General features: G+C 43.3%; 2 protein-coding genes across 4 annotated transcripts; both read right to left on the bottom strand.

Annotated features, from left to right (window-relative positions):
- Positions 1 to 11,081: 11,081 nt before the first annotated feature.
- On the bottom strand, positions 11,082 to 13,259 carry LOC116848553. Its single transcript, XM_032824774.1, has 3 exons — positions 13,088 to 13,259; positions 12,472 to 12,939; positions 11,082 to 11,604 (listed from the first exon to the last, which is right to left on the bottom strand). Exons 2-3 carry the CDS (start codon positions 12,693 to 12,695, stop codon positions 11,082 to 11,084), a joined length of 747 nt encoding a protein of 248 aa, XP_032680665.1. The 5' UTR covers positions 12,696 to 12,939; positions 13,088 to 13,259.
- A 161-nt stretch (positions 13,260 to 13,420) lies between these two features.
- LOC116849571 lies at positions 13,421 to 16,529 on the bottom strand. Of its 3 annotated transcripts, none has more exons than XM_032826864.1 (7): positions 16,026 to 16,529; positions 15,574 to 15,828; positions 15,231 to 15,485; positions 14,738 to 14,946; positions 14,359 to 14,558; positions 14,104 to 14,282; positions 13,421 to 13,643 (listed from the first exon to the last, which is right to left on the bottom strand). In XM_032826864.1, exons 1-7 carry the CDS (start codon positions 16,026 to 16,028, stop codon positions 13,521 to 13,523), a joined length of 1,224 nt encoding a protein of 407 aa, XP_032682755.1. In that variant the 5' UTR covers positions 16,029 to 16,529; the 3' UTR covers positions 13,421 to 13,520. The 3 variants fall into 3 exon arrangements, with proteins under 3 accessions (XP_032682755.1, XP_032682745.1, XP_032682765.1); XM_032826854.1 differs by having other exon boundaries at positions 14,359 to 14,561; positions 16,026 to 16,526; XM_032826874.1 differs by having other exon boundaries at positions 13,425 to 13,643; positions 14,104 to 14,252; positions 14,359 to 14,561; positions 16,026 to 16,524.
- Positions 16,530 to 24,202: the final 7,673 nt, after the last annotated feature.

Here is a 24,202-nt window from a genome sequence, read left to right on the forward strand (position 1 = left end):
ATGATCTTGAGCAGACTCGTCTGTCAAGACGAGAGAGAGAGAGAGAGAGAGAGAGAGAGAGAGAGAGAGAAAGAGAAGCACCCGAGCATCCCCCGAGAAATTCATGATCCTTCCTCTCAGCGAGCCGATCCCGCGGGATAAGAGCGCACCCTTCGCATACGCGCTCACGTCCTCTCCTGTGAGCGCTCACGCAGATGCACGCACACACACGCGCGCGCGTACACGAGTATCTCGAATGGCGCGCACCTCGCATGGTGGTTTCCACACGCGTAATCACCTGTCTCGTCCATCATAAGGCCCGTACCCGGCCAGATGTAATATGCCGTGGCCCACGCAAAACCCGTCCGACATCCCAACGTTTCAACACACGCCCACGAACGGTCGGCTCGCTTTCAAAATGTCGTAAGTCAAATTGCCCCGGAGTGCACCGTTTCATCATCCGGACGCGCGGGCACCGGCGCGCGGGTGCGTGTCGCGCTCTGCGCCTCACGCGTGTGTGCGCGCACACAAGGCCCCGTGGATTCTGCGCGGGGCCTGAACGCACGCGCGCGCGCGCGTGTGTGTGTGTACGTGCGCGCACACGCGAGCGCGTGGGCGTACGGCGTGTAGTACGCGTGACCGACGGACAGGCATATCCGCGATCAAATGTACGAGATCGCTGATTAGCCGCCGCGAATGCAACGCGCCGTACCGCGCTCGGGGTAGATCCACTCGCGAGTAGATATTTCCGCGCGCGCGCGCCGGACAGCCACGAGAACGAGACGCGAGTCCGGGAAGGAAGACTCTCAGTTTGTCAATTGCGAGTTTCGGAGTCGCAACAGTCCATTTCGCCGATCATAATTATATCTCGCAAAGGGAGAATGTTTTTTTCTTTTCTTCTTCTGTATAAATTCTCTTCAATTTTATCATGTTTCTTACATTTAAGTGGCATTTAGTTTCATTAAGTTTATACAAGAAAACAAATACTATTGTGAATCAGTAGAATTGATCAGTTAGAATAAGTCTTGATTCTCAATATTATAGAAATTAATACATCATATATTGTTCTGATAACTCGAGTATTAGTTTCATTGGCATTATTATTAAATCAAGAAAATTTATTCCAATTGCAACGCGCTATTGAGCAATTTAATCGACTCAACAGCATTTTTTCCGCGTATAAAATATAATTAATAGCACTTGTGAAATCGCTCGTGTGGCCAATGGAGAGTCGATGAGACGTGTGGATGTCTTCAGCGTGTATAATTCGATCGTCAGTTGAGCATTTTTGCACGATCAATGGAAATCGTCGCAGCTATCGATAGACTAATTACGATCTTCTGATTTCCGGGATCGCGATGTCGATCGAATGATCGATACCGAAACCAAACGAGACGCCTGGGTCTCTACGAACAAGTGGAGGGAATGCACATTCTGTATCGTTAAGAATGTATGTCGAAAGCGTGATTTGTATCTCTCGCGGAAGGCCAGGATGGACGACGGTATCTTCGCGCTGACATTCGAGTACGGAAACGTAACTCGCCCAATTAACATAGATTAGACTATATCATAGAAGCATGTATACGAGGGGGAGAGGGGAAAACCCGAGATGGGAGTCCGCCAGAAATATGATACATATCGTATATCTAAGACACCGATGAGCCGTTTCACCCGACATACCATTGCGGCGATTTCAGCGGGAAGAAAAGAATCCAAAGAGGCGAGTCCCTCCTCGGGACCGGTACGTATCGGTTTGGAAAATGTTACCTACTCTATTCCCGTGAGACCCATCTTGTCGGAAGTCTTCAAGTAACTCGCACACGAGCGACGTCAAACGTACAGCCGGCCATTACAATTAGAGCCACTCCAGATAGACAACCTCCAGATAGACTTTCATGATTGTCACAAGGTTCAACAATCGATAACGTAGGCTTTACTTTATAAGCAACTAGTTTTTTTATTACATTTCCGAAGCAAATATATTGCATTTTGAATTAATCATTAATCATTAAATTGACATTATACAGTGTCATTTATATGTATTTTGGTCATATTGATGCAGCGACAGATTTACTTAAAGTTACATCTGGATATTCATATTATATTCTGCATTACATTTGACGTGGAGCAAATTTTGATAATTTTTTCCTTTTTCTATATGGAGAAAACGTTTCAGTTCGTGCAACTGAATGGGGACCAGACGAAAAACTCACTGACGAGAAATAATGTCTGAGTAACTAACAGTAATTGGCTAAGGAAGAACCTTCTACGGGAATCTTTCTACGTTTTTACCATCGAGGTTTTCATTTGGTCTCTAGATAACAGAAAATTCAGTTGCAACGCAGTTATTTCTTCCGTGTATTTCATCACAATAGTAAAAACATGATCCATTCATAAAGGATATAACCCTTGCAAATCGATTAGCAAAGTTGCTGTCAAATTTACATATACCTGTCTATCTGAACACTTGCGTCATTTTCAACTTTATGCGTTGCACTGAGAGAAAAATATAGTTGTTTTCAGCGTCAACTATACTTTTTTGTGATTTTAACTAGAAAAATAATTAGAAGAGCCATCTTTCTAATAACACTTACTAAAACAATGGTTCTTCTAAATATTTTTATGATTAAAATCTCAAAAGCGTATAGTTGACGCCAAAGGCGACTATATTTTTCTCTCAGTGTATGCGTCTAAAGCTGAAAATCGTGCAATTCATAATATAGCGATCTGATACGGCGCACACAACGCCGACTGCACCAACCACGTCCTTTTCTCTTCTTTATTTTCCTGTTCGCCGCTCCAATGTGAAATAAAACGACCGCATTTCCCAGTTGGATTTCAGCTGGGAACCACGATATCCGGCGCGATATCTGAGAAACGTAAGCAGCGCCAGGTGGCGGCGGACGCGCGTAAAATTCGACACCGAGGCGCATACGCGCGCCTCCGTGGCGCCTAAAACGCAAAGTCCCGCGATAAATTGTCGCCGAGGTATCAATAACCCCGATCCGCGCCGTTTAAGCGCCGGCTAATAGTCGCTCCGCGCCGCGCCGCTTCGCTTCGCGGCCCGACTCGACTCGACTCGTTCTCCCGGACACGCCGGTCGACTTTGAATAACGATCCATGACGAATTCGGCGGACAGCCCCACCTGAGCCGTCTTAACAGCTGGCATTTATCCGACAACGGGCGCTCGCATTTGCATGAGACGGCTAGAGACAACGGGGAAGGTCTAGGGGAGGCGGCCGTGTATCGACGCGCGGAGAGAATGCGATCGCGCGCTGGAAAAGCGTAAAAATTTCGGAACTCCGGTATAAACAGCGTCGCGGGTGGGCTGCGCCCCTCCTCTCTCGGGGCTTTCGATTCTCTCCTTTCCTCTCGGGTCGGAGGGACGTTTCATCTTCGTTGTTTCACGCCGAATTTCATGCCTCTTTCCGCTGCAGAACTCTCTCTCTCTCTCTCTCGCTCTCTCGTGCGCGGTGTAACCCCCTTTCCTGCGCGTGTACGCCCGCGCACCGCAATTCATCATCAAAACCGGAGCCGTGGTAGAAGCGACGCGTTTCGAGTATCGATACCGTAACTAAGAATTATGCCGATAACGATCGCCGCCACGTTGTACGCCTCGGCCGTCGCACATGTCCCGGCGCAATTAATCGCGCCGACGTCTTTATGCGCGTTTCCCGCGCGATTTACCGTGATCTATCGACGCACAGATTAAGATTCCACTCTTGGCGAGCGTCGCGCCGAGACCCAACGCGGCGATCATTAATACCGTTCCGCGATTCGCAACGAAATAAATAATTTTGCCTAGTAGGCTGTAATTTCACATTATCCGGATAACTGTATATAATTTATCCGGTATAAGAGCGAAGGTTTAAGTAAAAAAATTGTTCTTTCAGAACGATCACTGTGTGTCACACTTCGCCATCGAGGAGCGTAAATATTCACGCAGACTCGAGGTAAAAAAAACGCGGAATTCTTGTTTTTACTTATGACGAATAATCGAGCCTAAATCCATACATTCCTTCTCGATCATCTGTATATATATATATATATATATATATATATAATAGTATGTGGATTTGTCTGTATACTCCTTATTAACGCTTTGACCAATGTGGACTAAATTTTGCAACGCCGGATAATTTAAGCTAGAAAAATTTTAATCGACTGATTAAAAATTGCAACACTTTTTCTCAATTTTTTCTAACGTTTCCCATATTTAATAATACCTTTTCCTAATGGAAACTATGTTGCAGAACTTATCAAGAAAAAGTGTTGTGACACTTAATCAGTCGACTGTACAACGAAATATAAGTTCGGTACCAATACAATTGGAGAGACAATTCGGGCCACTCTTATGCAACTGCTGATTGTACTAACATCAAAGTCATCCTATCAATCTTTTTTGGTCTCTAGTAAAAGTGGAATATTTATGTCAACGTTTTTGCAGTGTGTTTAAACCTGTCTTTTTCAGGAATTTTTGGATGCTTATTTAAGTAAAAGTGAAACTCCGAAGTAGAAATAGGTAGAATAGGTAAATAGCTTCCGTAACAAATAGGACGGTTGTAGTCTCCCACAAAGCGAAACATTTAACCGCATGCCGAATTCCGACAATCTCAAAGTCAATGTAAGTGAAAATCCACGTTGCGTGGATTTTCTTCAGATAAACAGACACGGAGAGAACGGCTTCTTTGGATATGGTATTCCTATTTTGTTTAATCCAGACTACATAATTTTATATCCAGTAGGATAAACCATACAATTATTAGCACCCTTGTTAGTCATTGGCAATGTAGATAAATCTAGTATTTCACTCTCTTAAAGTGAATCAGTGAATAGTCACTGATATCAGTTATAAGTATAGCACTGAGCAGTTTCAGTGCTATACTTATAGCTGCAAATCAGTGTATATTTATTGCTTTCAATAATGTTTCATTAATTCATTTGAAGAGAGTATGTAATCAGTATTACAGTTAGACTTCTTGCAGGTGCTCTGTGATGCCATGAGAAATCTTTGCAACTAACTGTGAACTGATACCGCACTGGTTGCAAGAAAAACCAAGTTTTTTTAGGGTGCCAATGACTGAAAGAGATGTCAATAATTGGTTGTGGTTTACTCTGTCATTTGTTTCAACAAAATTTGATTTTTAACTTTACCAGAATCGAGATTTGCGAAGGTTACATTCCTTGTGAATGGTTCATGTGGCACTCACATTCATCATATAGAGTGACCAAACAGAGAAGCGTGAATGATATACGCGAAAAAATAACCAAAATTTGCTCAAAACAACTCTGAAAAGCTAATGTCACGTGAAATGCGCACGAAAACCTAAGGGCAACTTTTGGTAAATGTATTGCTGCATTTATAAAACAAGAAATTTACGTTATTGTACGATATGAATTTACTGATTAATCCCATACAATATATTTACTTCGTGAATGTAATTGAAAAAATGGTAAGGCTGTCGTTATCGATTATTTCACGTTATGATAATCATTAAGTTATAATCACCTGAGTCTGCTCTCTTATTCATTTCACTTGCACCGCGGCTGTGCATCTCGAGCAGCCATCACCGATTTTGAAAATAATCCGTGCAATCGGAGGACCACGGTGCTCCCTTCGATCGGAGAAGAAATAGGAGAAAAAAGGTGGCGCAACAGCGGTGGCGCAGCCGCGACGACCCGGGCAATCGGGTAAAAACGATTTCCGCAAATAAGAACGTGTAATTCCGCGTTACACGTCGCTCTTTAAGACCGCGCGTCGTCACGCCCATATCCGGCCCGCCGTTTCCGCTCGCGAAAAGCAGCGGATTTTACGGACGAGGAGGAGGAGAAGGAAAGGAGAAAAAGAAAGCGAACGACCAGAACTGCGCGAGAGAGGATAAGAAGGGAGGAGAGGGTTAAAAAAAAATAGAAACTAAATGCAAACACATATACTCGGCGTGCTCGCGCGCTCTCGCACATAACGTTCGCCAACGCACACACGACCAAGAGCCAGCCGGTCGACCGGCGGATCCGCACGGGTAAATACAGGCGGACACGCCCGTCGCAATTACACGAGTGCCTGCAAATATAATGAGGCATGCGTCTCATTGTGATTTATGCAACGACCGGGGCCCCGTGCGCGCCGAAGGAACCACCTCTCGGTGCCGGTGCCGGCCTGGTGAATTCGCGAGGAGTAGCCACGCGGCCGAAAACAATTGCGACTGGCTTGCGGGATATGCGCGAGATCTCGCTTGGACACTGCTCTGGAAGAGCAAGGGTTTCCGGATTCAGATGTGTCGTCTTCATTCGTTCTGCATTATACACTGAGAAAAAAATGTATGATATTTGGAATTATAATGGCATAGTAAAAAGATTATAGTTAGGAATATAATTTTTGTAGTAAATGTCACCATAATGTTTGTAATATTTACAATATAAGCATAGTATAATTGATCCATGTAAAACTTTTACCCCAAGAATTATAATTATTTGAAATATAGTATGAAATATATATAATTATTTGAAGTATAGTAAGGTAGCAAATATTGAACGGTAAGAGAAATTAACTATTTTATATAGTTAATACAATTGGAATATTTGGTAAATATAGGTACACATAACTATATTCCAAAGTGTGCTTTACTATACACATAGAGTAATAAAATGACTATAAATCTGTGTTCATTCTGCTGTATCTTCATGTTTAGATGAACTTTAAATATATGTTTGAGGCCAAAATAAACTATAAAATATATAACTATAAATTATAGTTATTCCAATTATTTTTTTCTCTCAGTGTACAGTACTCTCCATAAGTTTGGGAACACACGTAAAAATAAGGATATTACAGTGGATATTTTGTTATAATTCTGTTTCGCACTTATCTTTACAAGATCGGCATTTATGTCATTTGATAGTTTCAAATTTAAGAATCCATTTTCTGTATTACTGTGCGATGAAGTTTAATGGAGTCATGAGCAACTGAAGTCAAAATGCTCAATTTTACTTTAACCCTTAGTAATACGGAGACACAGAATTGTAGAGAAATTTTTTCAGAAAGTAAATTGTATAGGAAATTTCAATCTTTCACACGAAAAAAATTAAAATTTTCTTAGATTTTGTCTTGCGTTCGTGGCATGTCTTAAGTTAAGAAGGAAGTTTTCCATTTTGTCCATTACGTTTTCATAAAGACATACTACACTAGTGATTGGCGATTGACGATTGAAGATTAAATTTTGATGAATCAACGAGCTTGAGACTTAGTTTGCTTTGTTCCAATTAGTCCAGTTCCAATCTTCAATCGTCGATCACCAATCGTTAGTGTAATTTGGCCTTTATGAAAACGAAATAGACAAAATGGAAAATTTTTTTCTCAATTTGAGACATGCCATGAGAACGCAAAAAAAATGTGACAAAATTTTTAGTTTCTTCCGTGTAAAAGATTAAAGTTTTCTATACAATTTACTTCATGAAAAAATTTCTCAACAATTTTGTGTTTTCGCATTACTAAATGTTTAAAATTGAGCATTTGGACTTTGCTTGCTTATGAGTCCACTAAACTTCATCGCACAGCAATACAGAAAATGGATCCCTAAACTTGAAACTTCGCTCTATCAAATGACGTAAATGCCGATCTTCTAAAGGTAAATGCGAAACAGAGTTATTATAAAATATCCATTTTAATATCCTTATTTTTATCTGCGTTTCCAAACTTATGGAGGGTACTGTATGTATATATTCTAAGAGGAACACTTTGCAACTCTCTAAAATACACAAACTACACTGGGGAGGGAAAAATTACCTTAAAATCAACAAATATTTCTTTGATGGATGCCATTAGCATATTTATTTAAATCTAAATTCTCTTTATTTAAACCAAATATTGTTTACTTAAATCAGGTAAGCCATATTTGATTTAAATCAAGAGAATTTAGATTTAAGTAAATATGCTAATGGCATCCATCAAAGAAATACTTGTTGATTTTAAGGCAATTTTTCCCTCGGTGTAGACGCAACGTTCCTCTCCGTGGACGACCGAATCGCGACGCGTTCTCCAAGTGGATATCTATCTGAGTTTCGAGGAAGGGTAGTTATCGTTCGACGCTACTCTTTGCCTCGCCGCGCGAGGTACCTCTCGAGGGAAATACTCGCTGCACCGCGCGATGCATAAAGCGGCTATTCTCGAGTATCCGCGCGTACCGTAATTAAATGTAAATTCGCCGCCCACTTGCCGCGATTGATTCGCAAATGTCTCGTAATGGGGCGCTATAGGAAGGTCAATTTGTTGGTCGCGCGCGCTAAATATGCAATCACGGCGGATCATCGTCGGTTTCGCGAACGAGGAGGTTTCGCATTACCGGCGATCCCGGCCGCGCGGCCAATCGTCGCGCGGCGTGACGAGAGAGATATTAACCCTAAAGGATTGTAAATATCAATGCGTAATAAATTACGCTGAATAGGCGAGATTATAGGTCGCCGACCGGTGATTTAGCGGGCGATTTTTGCGCATGGCCGAGAGAGACGCGTCGTGTAATACTCCGTCATTAATTTTTCTTTCTGCCTCTCGTGCCGTTCATGCGCGTCGAAATAATAATATTTTTAGTACAGTCCCCCGCGAAATTACACGCGTGCTTTTCGCGAGACAGAGGGAGAGAGAGAGAGAGAGAGAGAGAGAAAGAGAGCGACATCGACTCGTATCGTATCCGCGAAGAATCCTACGTTCTCCTCATCCGCTCGAAAAAGTACGAGCGTAATGGAAATTGTATGTTTCGCTTTAACTCCGATGTTTCGCTTATATCATAACTCCTCCGCGTAATGAACGTCGGGCGGCTCGGCCCCAATTATAACGTCTCGTGCGAAAAAAATATTGCGACGACATAGAAAGAAAAAAGGTGAAAGGGAAAAGGCGAGAAAAAGGAAGATTCGGGAAATCGCGGAAAAATTCCTCGACACTCTCTTACCGTTCAATCTTCGTGTCGTGCGTTGATTGCCGCGAGGTGATTGCCGGTTGGGGTTTCTCCCGGGGAATATACCGCGAGAATACGAATATACAGCAAATGCAAATAATAGTTAAGGAACGTGACGGCGAGATCGAATAACGCCCCCTAATAACGTTAAGATAGACACGTAATAGATATAAAATGATAAATCGCCGGTGAACGCCGTTTCATAAATCCGCAATCTTATCTCAACATCGCGTCGTTAATCTCGAATCGACTACGGCGAAATACGGCAGGCGCGACGCGAACGCTCGTCCGTTCGTTCGTTGTGTGCATGTGTGTGTGTGTGTGTGTGTGTGTGTATCTTAAACGATAAATTGATCGACCTAAACAACTCGTCAAAATGCTGACGCACGACCCGCCCGACATGACAGGCGTCATGGACCTCGCGTGTCCCGCTCGGCCGGTTTAATACTATTCGGTTACATGTATTATTCAATCAGCCAATAAGAAGGAAAACACGCGATTTATGCGATCTATGCGGGCGAGCGTGTCAGGAGGGACCTCCGCGTGGGTGGACAGATTGCGTGAATCGTCTTAAATTATGAATGTAGACGTTCGAGCGTCTAATGGGAATATGTCGACGGGACGATTTTTCTCCGACGATTAATTGAAGCGAAGCTGTTCAGTTGAAAACGCTTTCCCGTGCGATGAGTTCAATTTAAGACGCGAATTACGCCCAACTCGAGGATCGCCGTAATCCATGTTTTACGCAACTTTGTTGAATAAGTGAATGTTACCGATCCAAAAGTGAATGTTACCATCCAAAAAAATGTAATCTCATCCTTAGCGGAATCTTCCGAAAATCTTCCTAGAGGATTTACACCCGTGTGTATGGGATTCAAGGGGATTATTCTGAAGAGTCGAAAGGGAAATATTCTAAGTATACTATTGTTAAGAGAACTTTGCCCTTTTTATCTAAGTACACACGGGAGAAAACATTTAGTTAGATTGATCAAAAAGTATGACCAAATTCTATCCAATTTGGTCCAAAAAAAATTGGACCACATGCTTATAGGTATTTGGTCGTACTCTTTTTCTGATGAAAATTCCGATTGAAGTTATCAGAATTCTGGTTCGTTCATCAGGAACGAACCAACTGGTATCTCATCAGGAACTTTTTTGAAGTTTTTTTTTTTGAATGTAGAATTATGTCAAATCCGTAACGAACAAGTATGAGAGAAATGATATCGTTTTGGGGAACAGCGCTCTCAGTTTCGAGTCCGACCCCGAACAACGCGAGACTCGCTCTCAGCTTCGAGGTGACTCACATGAGCGGAAAATATCGCGCTTGGACCTGGCCATCAAAGTGTAGTCGGTTCGGGGTCCTGATTGTGAATAGTGCGGCGGCCTTAATAATGAGCTCTTTACATCCAGATTACATGCGCGGCTTGGAATGGCGTGCAGCCAGGCTTACAAGCGCTATAAAGCAATAAAGGTCGATTTGCCTTCTGAATACCTGGCCGGTGATATATCGCTACTTAACGCCCACGTAAATGCTCTCTCTCTCTCTCTCCCTCTTTCTCTCTATCTCCTCGTCTCTCTCCTTTTCTCTGTCTCCCGAGAAGGAGAGAGCACACCTGGCAATCTCGTGTTTTATTTATTTCTCCCTTTCCCCGCGGCCGCTCACGCCGCAAATCATCGAATCGCGACGAGCGTTCGAGCGGAGACGTGTCGACATTGTTCGGTCGAACAAACGGGTTACGGTGTTCATGCCGCGCTCAGAGAAAACGACATTGTGGTGGTAACTATACGCGTGACATCTATACGAGTTTTGTATGTAGGATTGATGTGTTTAGCGAACTATTTTAGTTCTCTAACTTTTCTCTAATTAAAAATTATATGGTTCTCTAATAATTATCTAGCTTCAATTGTGTAATAACTGCAAAATATTTTTGTCAAACTATATATATTAACTATATATATATATTAACTATATATATATATATATATATATATATATATTAATTCAACATATGAAATTTGTATAATTGTCACTCATATACACTGAGAAAAGAAGGCTTGAAAATTTATTTGTCGACTGGTGAGAGAAAATCGAGAGACAGAGAGAGAGAGAGAGAGTAAGAGATCGTGATAATTATGAGACACACATTTCTACGTTACGACGGCGAAATTCTTCCGATCTTTTCCATGCTAGATATTGCTGAAGTGTCGCTGGCGCTAGAATCAAAAAGATCTTTCGGGTCGTGAGGATAAGCCGGCCCGCCGAATATCATGCTCTCCTTCTTGCACGAGCTCGCGCTGCACTCCATCAGGGTGCTGTCGCACTTGTTCAAGTTGCACTTGAATCCCAACACTCGTCTTCCCCTCAGGTCGTCCTTCAAGCCCGCGTAAAAGGACTTTATCTTGCTCAAGGTGCGCCTCGTCGCCTTTTCGAAAAACGGCAACGCGTTCTGTCGGAAGTCGCTCATTGAGATTCCGCGGCTCGCGCGAAAATATGCCGCCGTGGAGAAGGAGGAGAAGTAGAAGAAAAAGAGAACCTGCAGCCTCCCCGACGTCCCTTTCAGTTTCGTTTTCACCTGGTCAGACAGTGGCGTCTTCGCCCACGGTTTTGTCTCGAGCTTCTTTTGACCGGACGATGATTCACGCAACGTTTGCGGTTTGCAGTCCAACATTCGAGCACTGTAATATAAACGTACAACATACGATTGGTATCGGTACACGCTCGCGGTTCTGCCTTCGAGACTCGACACGATGAGACTGACTTCTGCGCGGCGAAGCGTTCATTGATTGTCTCCCTCGTATTTTCGTGATATCCGAAATTTCAGCTTACTCTCGGCCTGAACTTTCTAACATTTGTATATTCTGAAGGAGCAGTTCAATACACATAGAGACTAAAGTTCTACGTGGCGTTTCTAAATGGCGGAAAATGCACAAAATGCCGCTTATAAGTTCTAAAGAAGTTCTCGACACAGATTAATTCTTGGCATAACTTGACAAAAAGTTAGATTAAATAGAATAAAAAAAAAGTTGATGTAAGCTTCAGAGTGTCAAGATAGTGTTAAGTAAAATATTGAAGTCGAAGATAGAACCCAAATTTCGACTTTGGATCAAAATAGAATTTTAAGCTCAATTTACAATATGCTCTTTGCTTCCTGCTTCTTATTCTGTCTTTTCCTGGCCTAAAGCCTGATCTACAATATGCTCTTTGCTTCCTGCTTCTATCTCTTTATCTCTTTCTGACTCAAACCTTAAGCTTTAAGCCAGAAAAAGATAGAAGACAAGAAACAGAACGCAAAGAGCATATTGTAGATCAGACTTTAAGCCAGAAAAAAACCGAAGACAAGAAACAGAACGCAAAGAGTATATTGTAGATCAGGCTTAAGGTTTGAATCAGAAAGAGATAAAGAGAAGGAAGCAGGAAGCAAAGAACGTATTATAAATCAAATGTTAAAATGCAATACAGAAAGAGATAATAACACCGATTCGGTTGTAGTTAAGCGATCTCAATGAAAACGGTCGCGAAATAAACGGCGAGGCATGATGTACCTTTCCACGACGGTTTCTTTGTGCTCCGTACACGATTTCGAGCAGCCGCCTCTGTAGGAGGAATATAACTCAATTCTCCTCGGAAGCTCGCATGACTCCGTGAATCGTTCTTCGTCAATCGTCGATATACTTTCTTCCTCCTTCGTAGACGCATCCGATAATTCGGTATTCGAGATATAAACGGGTCTACTAAAAGATATCAATTTTTTCTGTCTTCCTTCCATCTCTAATTTCGAGGCGAGGATTTTGGGGTCCCCCGCGCGTTTACTCTCGACGTGTCGCTCGCCGAGCTCAGCCGCTTCGCGTTAAAGTCGTGTACTGGGACGAAGTGCACGGAGTAGGAAGCGGGGATCGCAATAACGCTGGTTCACGAAGGATCACAACGGTCTTCGAGCCCATTTTCAACTTGTTATCGATTGCAGGGGCCGGGCTTCTCGCTATTACAAGAATCTTCTCCATTTCGCGTGTCTAGACAATCAGCGGACGAATTTATTAATTATTTATTTATTAATTTATACTTGTGACGCAACGTTATCACCTCACGCGCACTTGCTCGAGATACGTGATGAATAATGATCGAAAATGAGACACGGAGACGAAGAGATGGTGGTCTAACCTGCTTCTGCTCCCGCTTGTTCGAACGCCACTTGTAAGCATCACCGATCCTCTTCTTAAAATCTCCGAAGAATTTAAGGATCCTGTGATACGCCTCCAAAATTATGAAGTGTTTCGGTGAAGATGTTTTGCAAAAGCATACGGACGAGGGGCCGACACGATTTGAAAGTTGAACGCCGTGAAACTCGATGAGTCTAATCGATCTGTGTGCATATATAAGGTGTCCCAGCTTGATTCTACAATCTCCCGTACGAGTCAGTCTCCCATTGAGTTGGCTCATATTAGTCGTCAATTAAGCACAAAAATGAATTCAAAAATTAATTAATTGCTCGCAATCCTAAGATGTTTATTGTATTTCTAAATATTTATTGTATCACACATTTGTAAAACATCCGTTAAATTTATCAGTTGAACAGCGTGCTGAAGAAGAAACGTCAGTCCCTGCTTTTGCTCTTGGAAACTCTCGTCGGAGACTTTTGTACGCGATAAACGATTTTCTCGGTGACCATTTTCGTTCGCGGCTTATGATGACTCGTCGCGTTTCTGGACGGGAACTCCTGAAAACGAAATAAATCACATCAATCGAAATCGCAAGAGAGACAGAGAGAGAGAGAGAGAAACTTGCGAATAACGGAAAGAGTGCGGCCAAATACCAAGAAGCATTTAGCCTGATTTTCCGTACCTCGAAAATGCCTAATTTCGCATGTTATGAAAGCTTACGGCGAGCAGATTTCAACCATGTAAACTCTCTCGGAGGACCGATTAGTGTTCCAATAATCCAAAATCACCAAAAAGCTCCAATCAACAGACAACAATACAGTGCCGCCCTCGCTAGTAAATTTTGAACTGTACACGTCTGTTCACAGATGACGATCCAAAACTTTAAACTTGGTAGCTCGCACACAGTCGAGTTCAGTCAAAATCAGAACCAAAAGATGACGTCGCCATTTGTTGACTTTGGTACTTTTGGAGCAATTTTTTTTCGACCACCTTTTTCGACCGCTCTCTTTGACGTACCGCGTTCAAATCCACGTTCGACGTAAAATCGACGGTGATATGTCTCGTGCTTCCGGTGTTCTCGCTACTGAACGTTTCTCGGGGCCTCGACACGTCCTCGTACATTGTCTCCGCGTTTTGGCCGTACCATACTTCTCTCGGCGGTGCAGCTGGAAACCGCATCTCGAATGTGATCTCGACTTGAATGAATTCCCGTAAAATTAACTTCAGAATTTTATGTTTATCAATTTAATGACGGTCGCGATGGCGTTTTACCACTCGATCTGTCAGACGATCTCTTCTCTTTCCTCTCTTGCGACTTCTCGCGCGTCTCCTTGGACCTGTACGGCCGATCCTGCGCTCTCTGTTCGCCGCTTCTGTCCTCCTGCGATCCTGTCCGAACCTCAGAAGCGACAGTATTCTGTTTGCTTTTGGTGGCCGACTTCGCGTATCGTTTGGTCGCGTCGTGCCTCTCACTGCTGTGAAAGAAGTTATTCCCCTCTCGAGATATTTTCTCAGAAAAACCCTTTCCCTGCTCGCCAAGTTTGAATCAAACGCTTTTATGAACACATCGATGCGAATCTCAAATGTTGTTTGGAAAATGATAGATCTGAGCAAGAGAGGATCGCGAGAAATTCTCAAGAGGCGGGACTACCTTCCGACTTCGATCAACGTCGACTTCATGTCGATACTGTAACACGGAACCGTGTACTCCTCCGCGCGTTCCTCCCAAGGAGCGTCCGTGCACTGCTCAGTGCATTTCGTTTCGTTCGTCCGCTCCCTCGACGAGAGCCGGGAGTTTCGGAAACTGAAATGGGCGACGTTGGTCCCTCTTTTCGGCGTGGCCGCGAAACGATGCGATGCCTACCATGAGAGTTGCGTTAACTTTCCTCCCCCTTTCATTAAGTTACCGCAGCTTTTTATTAAACACGTCAATTTACGAATCCGCAATTGACGTTTCAACAATTTTCAATCGAATTGAATGAAATTAATTTGAAACGAATTCATCTGAAATGAACTTCAAATTAAAAGTTGAATTTAATCTTGTTAAATTAAACACACAGTTGAATCAAGTACATTTGAAACGTACAGAAATAAAATTAATTGAGAGCTTTCCCGAGCGAATTGAACGTTGAGAGGAATCGTACCTCCTCGATCCCATCTTCGTGCAACATCAGAGTAACCGAAGTTCCGTTCAAAACCCCGTGAAGATGCGGCGACCTCTCCAGGCAACAATTGACCGATTGTTCCTTCAACATTTCCCACCAGGAGCTCTCATCCGCCAGGAACGTTCTGATCCTTTCGATATCCAGCAGACAGTTCCGCGCCGCATCGTGAGCGTCTTTCAAATCGGTTATTCCGGTATCCACCGGCTGCTTCGCAGTGCGCCGTTCAACTTTCTCCTAATTTTTCACGAGAGTGTCGCGCGCAAAATTACAATTCTCCACGGCTACCTTTTCACTTCAACACAATTCATTAGCAAAAAATTACCGCTCTGCCGTGTTTCGATCTCTCGAGGTCCTGAACGTTCCTGTTCAGTTCTTGAATTTTGTTCACGAGACGATGAACATTGTAGGGGCGCGAGTCGAATTCGGGGCGCGGGTTCGTGCCAACTTTCGCGTTGCATCGCCTCAGATCGCAGTACTCTCGTCGCCTCGTGACGTACGATCGGTAACGGTTTTCCAGGACGCGCGGGTCTGAAGCAGCTGGTGGAGGAGGACGAGCGCATATCCTGCACGGGGGTTCCTGCAGAGACGAGCGGCTACATTCGAGACGATTTCGGCGTCCGACATGCGTCGTGAAAGGATACACTTATGATGGCGCGAAAGCACATCTTCCTACGGCGATTGGAAATACGCGCGGATAAATCCGCGCTCGAGGACGCATTTGCGCGTCCCGTGGCGCGACATTTGCACGACAGACGTATAGAACAGATTACGTGCCATCCAGAGGTTAGAAGTGTGTTCGAGGTGTCTTTTTATTTTCGCCGATCTCGATGTCACGCGTCGTAAGATCTCGCCACGTCATGTTCGGACATGTTCCTGGTTCGCGGGATGTACTCGAGGTCGCTTCCCCTTCGGCCTTCTTGACGTTACATTTTTATACGCGAGAATTTAGATTCTGCTTACGATGGGATAACACATGAGACGAAGCTCGGACGTGAGCGATATATCGCTCTCATGAAAGGGCGCAACTTCAAGCAGTGTCTCACCGCGACGTGTGAATAATTATCCCAACTGAACTGTTTATTTATTTATCTCTCAGTGAATTTCCGCTACGTTATAATTTCATTTTGAAAGCACCTCTCCTATAAAATTCGCTTTCGCTCACAATCATATATTTCGGACCGGCTTAGTTGCAGATCCTTATCGATTGAATTCATCCTTGAAGGAAAACGATAGCGATCGTCTCCCGCGTCACGCGGGGATCTGCGATCCGTAGGGGGAGGAGGGAAGGGGGAGAGGACGCTGCGACTCCGCAGTGACGCGGATAATCTCCCCCCTGAAAAATGGTCCATCGGGCTCACGCGGCTACTGAAAAATGAACGTGGCATTTGTACTATCGCGACGCTCATCCCGAAAACGCACTTTGTGGCTACCTCGACGTTATGCTTTACACGCCTCTACCTCTCGCGGCACAATGCGGACTCCCATCGCGTTTAATAGCAGCCCTCGACCGTTCGCGCTTTGAATGAACAGCAGAATATGAGCGCGGAGCGTTTAACAAATCGCGCGACGTTTTTCAGACATAGCGCTAGCGTGTGTAACTCTTGTTCGCAAAGCTTTGTAATATTTTATAATATAATTATCACGCTTTTTATTATCATTATTTCTATTTTATATAATTTTTACATTTGCACGCATTAGAAATAAAAGATATATATAAACGTATACACTGAGAAAAAAATTATATTAAAATCAACAAATATTTCCTTGATGGGCGCGATATTTACTTAAATCTACATTCTCTTTATTTAAACCAAATATTGTTTATTTAAATCGGGTAAACAATTTATTTAAGTTTTTATTTGATTTAAGTAAAGAGAATGTAAATTTAAATGAATATGTTAATGGCATCAAGGAAATATTTGTTGATTTTAATATAATTTTTCTCTTAGTGTATACATTTATATACGAGTATATAATTTTTATATATTCGTATATATATTTTTTTTTTTATTTCTAATGCGTGCAAATATAAAAATTATATAAAATAGAAACAATAATAAAAAGCGTGATAATTATATCATAAAATATTATATCATAAAAAAAATAAATATAAATAGAATATGAATAAAATATATAAGTAAAGTGACAAATAAATTTGTATATTTAATCAATGAAAATAAAATAATTTTATCGTGTAGTTCACAATAATTTTAATAATAATTGCACAATATGATTTGTATAATACAGTTAAATACACGAGGGAGTGACGTTTGCAGAAATCGAAACGTTATCGTCAGCACGATCTGATTTGCCGTTACAAGACGAACGTATCCTCCGGCATTTAAGCTCGCGTGAAAATCTCGCGGATGATCGAAAAGTCGAGCGCTGAAAAGAAGCGATAGCCCGTAAACGGTTCGTTTACGTGGCCGAGAAATTGAAGTTGTCACCCCCCGAAATCCCGCCGCAATCTAGCAGGCGTATAATTGCATTGTCGCGACGAGAGAGCCGCAAGAGCCACGCTCGCATGGCTGATTCACAATGAGAGGAAACATGCGGAGAGAAGTCAACGCGGGATGGCCCTCGCCGAGGAAAATCGGGATAATTTCGACCCTCTCTCGAGAGCGCGTCGCGCATCGCCGTGCTTTTCTATTCATTTGCAAAGGAGCGTGTCGCACAACAACACCACGGACTGGGTCCGCCATCGGTGGGACCGTGTTTTCTCGCGGGCGCACCGTAAGACACCGCTCGCTACGAAATTGGATCATTCAGGTGCAAAGCAGACCCGAGGACCCAGCACCTCTCTGCCTCTCCATCTCTCTTTCTCTCTCTCTCTCTCTCTCTCTCTCTCTCTCTCTCTCTCTCTCTCTTGATTTCAATGGCGGTCGATTTCTCAAGCGTCGCCGTGTCGTCTTTTTCTCCAGAGAAAAAGGGAAAAAAGGTAGAAACCACGACGGACTGCGGCGACGTGAAACGCGTTTCACGAGTTTGCATGGTGCCGCCGACTCCGTGCAAATTCCAGCTGGAGCTCCCTGCACCTCCGTAATTGAGCGGTAAAATGAGATCGCGTGAAATGAGACGCGCGGCCGTACAATGTAGAAGCGCGACGCAACGACCCTCGCGTTAGCGCGCTACACCTCGCGAATAATTCACGAGCAGTTGGCGCGGTGACGAGCGCGAAAATACGAACATCCGCCGCGCATCGCGGGACCGCGCTAGAAATGAGGATATTCAGTAAACCCGAGGCGCGAAGAAGAAGCGAGCGTCGCCCTTCGAGAGATCGTCGTCTCGAGGCTCCACGGCTGCTGTCGTCCACGCGATCTCGCTTTTACGAATCTCCCCTCGCAGCGAGCAGAAGGTAAAAGGAAGTATGACCGCATTAAGGAAGTTTCACGGCGGGCGCGTACGTAACGGACGAAGAATGCGAGACGCGAACGCGAGCGCGATAAAATTCAGCTCGTAAATCTTCGTCGAGTGGATTGTTTGCGGACGCGCCGGCGGCGGAGGAGCCCCCGGTGGCGGATGCCCCGGAGCCGGAGAGCTCGCTCCATCCCGAAATTGGGTTATTCAAGTGCAAAGCAGAGCGTCGATGGGAGGACGGAGGGCGATTCTTCAACGTCGTCGTCCGACTACGTGCGGCCGGAGGCAGCGGCGGCTCCGTACTTCTTCTCTAAAATACGGATTTCGTTCGCGGTGCCCGTGGAAATCGCCGTTGAGAGGCGAGTTCATGAATTTCCATGTGAAAACGGGCTCTCTCTCTTCCCCCCGGTCCCCTCCTCCTACCACTGATCTCGCCCATTAATATCGCATTGTATACGCGCGCAACGCGCAGTGTTGCGAAGGGCCTGTTTTCATGGAAAAAAGCCGTTTTACGAAACGTAACACAGAAAGTTTTTCTTCCTGCAAACCAAAAGTATAGTGTCTAAGACATGATAAAACGCTTAAATAACACAAATTTTTATTATCAAATACCTGACATTTACAAAAATTGGAACGAGTCGAAAGAACTGTCATTTGAGTAAAATTGTATCTATATCAAAGGCTCATACTCTTCACAGTAAATTAGTACCAGTTGAATACATAGTTTAAAAATTATTAGAATTGATATATTTTAAATGTACATGTTTAGTGTAAGGAATATCGTACGCGAGGTACACCTGCAAGCATTTTTTGAAGTCATTTTGTAGATGACAGTGCATGTTTTTCCATCACTTATCTTTTAACATGTCTATTTGTCTCGTCTCGTTTGTCGTTTTTCACAGGCCAACGTTGCGCCAATTTCAGTTTCACATAGTAAATCTCCGTCAGATTGATCTGTCCTCGAGGATGAACGCATTATTCCGCGTCCGCTTTCGTGACTTTGAGAGTCTGATTGGAATTTTTAAGTCGTACAGGAAGAGAAAACGGTAGGGGAATGTATCCGCCGCCATAGAATTCGGCGATCGGCGCGCGGTAAAGCGTTCCGAAAGCCATTTGTCGCGGTGCGGGAGCTCACCTCACCGATCTCTCGGTTCGGCACAAACGAAACGAATAAATGCACGAACGGGAGAAGAGGGGAGGGAGCATTTCTATATCCATCGCATTTTCACGTTTGACATCGGACATAGAACGTGGTGGCTGACAAAGAGTCGTCTCCGGGCCGCCTCAAAGGGCGCAAAAGCCGGCCGCAAAGTCAAAATAAAGTAATTGTTGCTCCATTGTTGTAACCTCTCAAAACCGCACCGCCCGGCTTTCCACCTCCGGAACATCGTATTAGAGTAAAGCGGCGACTGTGCTCTTTCCCGGCCGCTCCTTTTAATCCCATTTCGGGCTCTCATCCGCGTTTCTATGCGTCCGTCCGGCCGTTAGAAGCTCTCGCACAAGCATTCTGTAACTCGCTCGACAAAATCGTCCGTGGAAACGCGTAATCGCATTAAATCGCATTTCAATATGTTGCACACGCCGTGATATCTATTCTTTTTTTAACTGAATAAAATCGAGACACTTCGCACAACGCAATCGATCGTACTTTTCACAAAGCGTCTAAGACATGACGACCATAACGATTAATTGAAATGTGACTGATAATAGTAAATATGGATATATAAATAGGAAAATAGAGGAAATGCGATCAAACGATCAAAGAAAATTTCAGGTATGCCAAACAGGTATGCCAAATAAAGGGTTGAACAATGCGATTTCTCTTGCGGAACATCTAAATATATCAATTTTTTTTAACTGAACCGCAATATTTCACTGAAAGTTCCTTTTCTTCCCAACATTAGGTTATTATGCTTGTTGCACACTAAAGGCTAAAAGGCGGTCTACTTTAAGAAAAAAAAGACAGACCTAATAGCTACCAAACCTACCTAATACCACAGGTTTTATTCCCGACGCAACAGAATTAGTTTACGAGAAAACAACTTCCTGTCGTGTCTATACGAAACCAAAGGTGACGTTTCCTACGACCTCTTTCAAACCGCAGTCACCCTTTCGCATCAATGAGTTTTTTTTTACTTTTTTCGCTTTTTTTTATTAAAGCAAGACACATGACTTTTTCAAAGCTACGTGCCATGGTCGCCGTGTTCGAGACACGTGCAGTTCCACCCTCCTTTATGGCTTTTCCGAGCAGAGAAGACGTATCGGGAATGAGAAAACTGCTTCCTTGCTTCCGGATGCTGGAGATCCGCAGGAAAGTCATATATCGATCACAGGGAGAATTGCCAACGCCGTTCGAGGTAAAAAATAGGAAACTTGACCTCCTCCAGGTACAGTCATCCACAATGTTTCTCGTAAAGCGATCATAACTTTTAATCAGTAAAATTCGAGATACCAACCTTACAAAATCGAAACATAACCAAGAAAACCCAAGATAATTAATATGTCCCTTGTTGGTTATTATACATTGTGCATCTGATATCAATTTTTAAAATTAGATGGTTAAATTAGATACACGTAAGTAGATAACATGTAGGTATAGGCAAGATATTTATCCACCATTAAGTCAATATATCAACAGAAAAAAACATAGACCCATATTCCGAATCCTCTTTTATCGATAAAAGTGCCTTAAATGTAGCTTTTCAGCCAATCAGGTGGCTCCTAAACCTCTTTTAGAGGCACTTTTATAGATAAAAGAGGATTCAGAATATGGGCCATAGTCTTCTATATTGTTTTTAATATAAATCATTACTAAATAGTTAGTCTAAAACTGAACTGATGAAATTCTTAAAATTAGATCAAAGAAGAAAATCTATCAAAGGAACATAAAAGCAGCGAACAATCAATATAAAACGTACCCTTTTTCTCATCACACGTACGCGCAAATAATAAGCAATAATAAAATTTTGTATTATTTATTTTACGCGTGATAAATCGAGACAAAATGGTGCCCCGTGCCTGGGCTTCTTTCGGGACGTCTCTGTAGAGAATCGAAAACCGATGTCCCGCAAAATTGGGGACGGTTGGTCACCTTACGCTAGATAAAACGACGGCTGCTTGGGTGGTCGCGCGTGAGATACATGTCGTCGCTTTAACGGAGCACGAATAGTTACAGAGTGGATAGAAATGCACAATTGTTCGCATCGTTCGCATCCGTGCGTTTTACGACCGCGTAGGAAGCACGTGGGCTCCTATGAGCGAGGTTAGAGTTATGTTAGAGGAATTTACATCTAGAATAAATAGATCTCATCGCGAATCTTCGTCGTAAAATTATCCGCGCATTCTGTAATCGTCAATTGTTCAATTTTGCAATTTTGCTCACGGCTCATAACTAAATCGTTCACTCGGGAGAAACAGGCCGGTGAGACCTGCAATTATCATAAATCCAAATGTTTTTACTTGTAATGGATCATTACGATCGCCCGGATCGAATGAAATTAATCGACTAATGCGTCACACAAACAAACACGCATCAGAGTCTTCGGCGCGTCCGACACGCAAGAAGCTCGCGAGACGCATTCTGGGTGGCCTTCGCGTCTCTCGTTGCGTTCTCTTAATATTATGCGGACCACGCAGCTGTACGAAGCGTTCCTCAATTGGGGACACGCTAAGCACGAAAAAAACACCGCTTGCGTGGAAAAATCGTCATATCTCCGCCGAGGAGAGACACCGCGAAGAATGTGTCCTCCGGGTTCAACCCCTTCGTTTCTTTTCTCCCCCGGGGTGGACAAATCGCGCAGTTGCGAATGACCAGTTCATCTTTAATCGAGTCAAATTAATACTGACCGATCGGTTTCACGACGATTTCACTACGATGGTAAGTGGGTGGTCGAAGGACGCAGATCGCAAGACCAAGTGCAGGATCGAACTGACCCGAATTTCACCTCAGTTTTCCCTCAACTCTTGACACCTTCACCTAACTCACTCCCCAATAGCGCCTAGATATCGCTTCGGATCTGGCCCACCCTGAAACGCCGGGACGCTGCCGACTTTTGTCGAGAGTCGACAAACGGACGTGCGGAGGAGCGGGCCGTTTCATCCTTGACGCATAGATCATCAGGTCATTCTGTTTATACCACAGACGTCCAAACAACGTCGCCGAGTCCTCGGGATCTGTTAAGTACGCCGGGCCCTTTTCAAAAGATCTGTACGGGCGGAACGGGAAAAGGAAAGAGCGCGTAAGAGGGAAGGGAGAAGGGCGCGAGCCCTTGTGTATACCTGAATCCAAAGCGCTCGGCTAAACTACCGGCCATTGATGTCACCGCGCTGCATAGCCGGTGTCTTGAGTTAATATCCAGGTATCTGAGATATTTAGAGGGAACAACAGAGATCATCGTTGCTAATGCGTAATTTGTTACGTTGCGAGCCGCGACGTCGCTCGGCGGCGTGCATTTTGTTTCCGGTGGGAATTAAACGCCCTTTCGTCATTCTGTCGGCCCTTCTTCTTCTCTCTTGTTATCGTTATGAATATCATGTAAATCCCCCGAATGGACCTTAAGTGCGTTTTCTTTTCATTGTAAATTGCTCTTGTCTCCTACGTTAGCGTTTCGTAAACACGTGCCAGTTTCGTTCTGGACTTCGGTGAGAAAGCATTTCGAAAGGGAAATTGGTTGGACGATTATGTCCCAAACAATTGCCGCATAGAATTTTGTAACAGTCGGCATAGTTGGTAGCATTCACTGTCCATTTAAACTATTTCGAGCAAACAATTCTGCAAACCATGTCACTGATATCTAATTTGTTACTTAGTGATACCCGTACTACTCGTCGTGATGTTACCTGCCTGCGTGAGTTTAATGAGGACACGAATATATCTTGCTATTTTCTTGTATTGTCTTCTCTCTTTCTTTCCTTCTTTTCTTGCCCTGAAACGTAAAGAATGGACGATGCTTTTTTCCGTACAAAAGTTTTTTTTCCCTGCCTTCAGTCAGACCAAGAGAGAAAGAGAAATGTTCAACTCACAAACTCAGTAGGATCGTGGGGTACACAGAAAAACGTAAACAATAAAACTGCAATAAAACAGTAAAGAAATTAAGTAATCACAATTAACTATTCTTCACGGAAAAAACATTTGATTGGATTAACTAAATTTCTACCGAAGTATGAACGAGCCAGAAAATTTCAAAAGTTACCAGAATTCTGTTCAAGTGAACCAGAAATCTTGTTAACTTGAACAAAGGGATAGTTCTGATAACTTCAACCGGAATTTCTGGTTTGTTCATATTATACCAGAGATTTGGTTAATCCAATCAAACTTCTTTATCGTGCTGGATCGTAAGAAGAATCGTTAACTGTGGTTAGTTGTTAGCTTATTTACAAGCAAATCTACCCAAAAGATACACTCCGATTTCTTTCTAATTTGTTACAAATGTAGAAGTACAAAAAGTATTTAGATCATATTTTTTTCATTTTGGCCCACTTTAAGTTTCACGGGCAGTTTATAGCTTTTTTTAATGTTTTCACTTCTATGCAAATGCAACAAAAATGCATAAGAAATAAAATTGAATACAAGATACAGTTAAATAATTTTAACA

Source organism: Odontomachus brunneus, unplaced genomic scaffold (genome assembly GCF_010583005.1).
Source record: "Odontomachus brunneus isolate Ranch 3 - 2012 unplaced genomic scaffold, Obru_v1 Obru_scaffold_005, whole genome shotgun sequence".
In the NCBI taxonomy this organism is placed as follows: Eukaryota; Metazoa; Arthropoda; class Insecta; order Hymenoptera; family Formicidae; genus Odontomachus; species Odontomachus brunneus.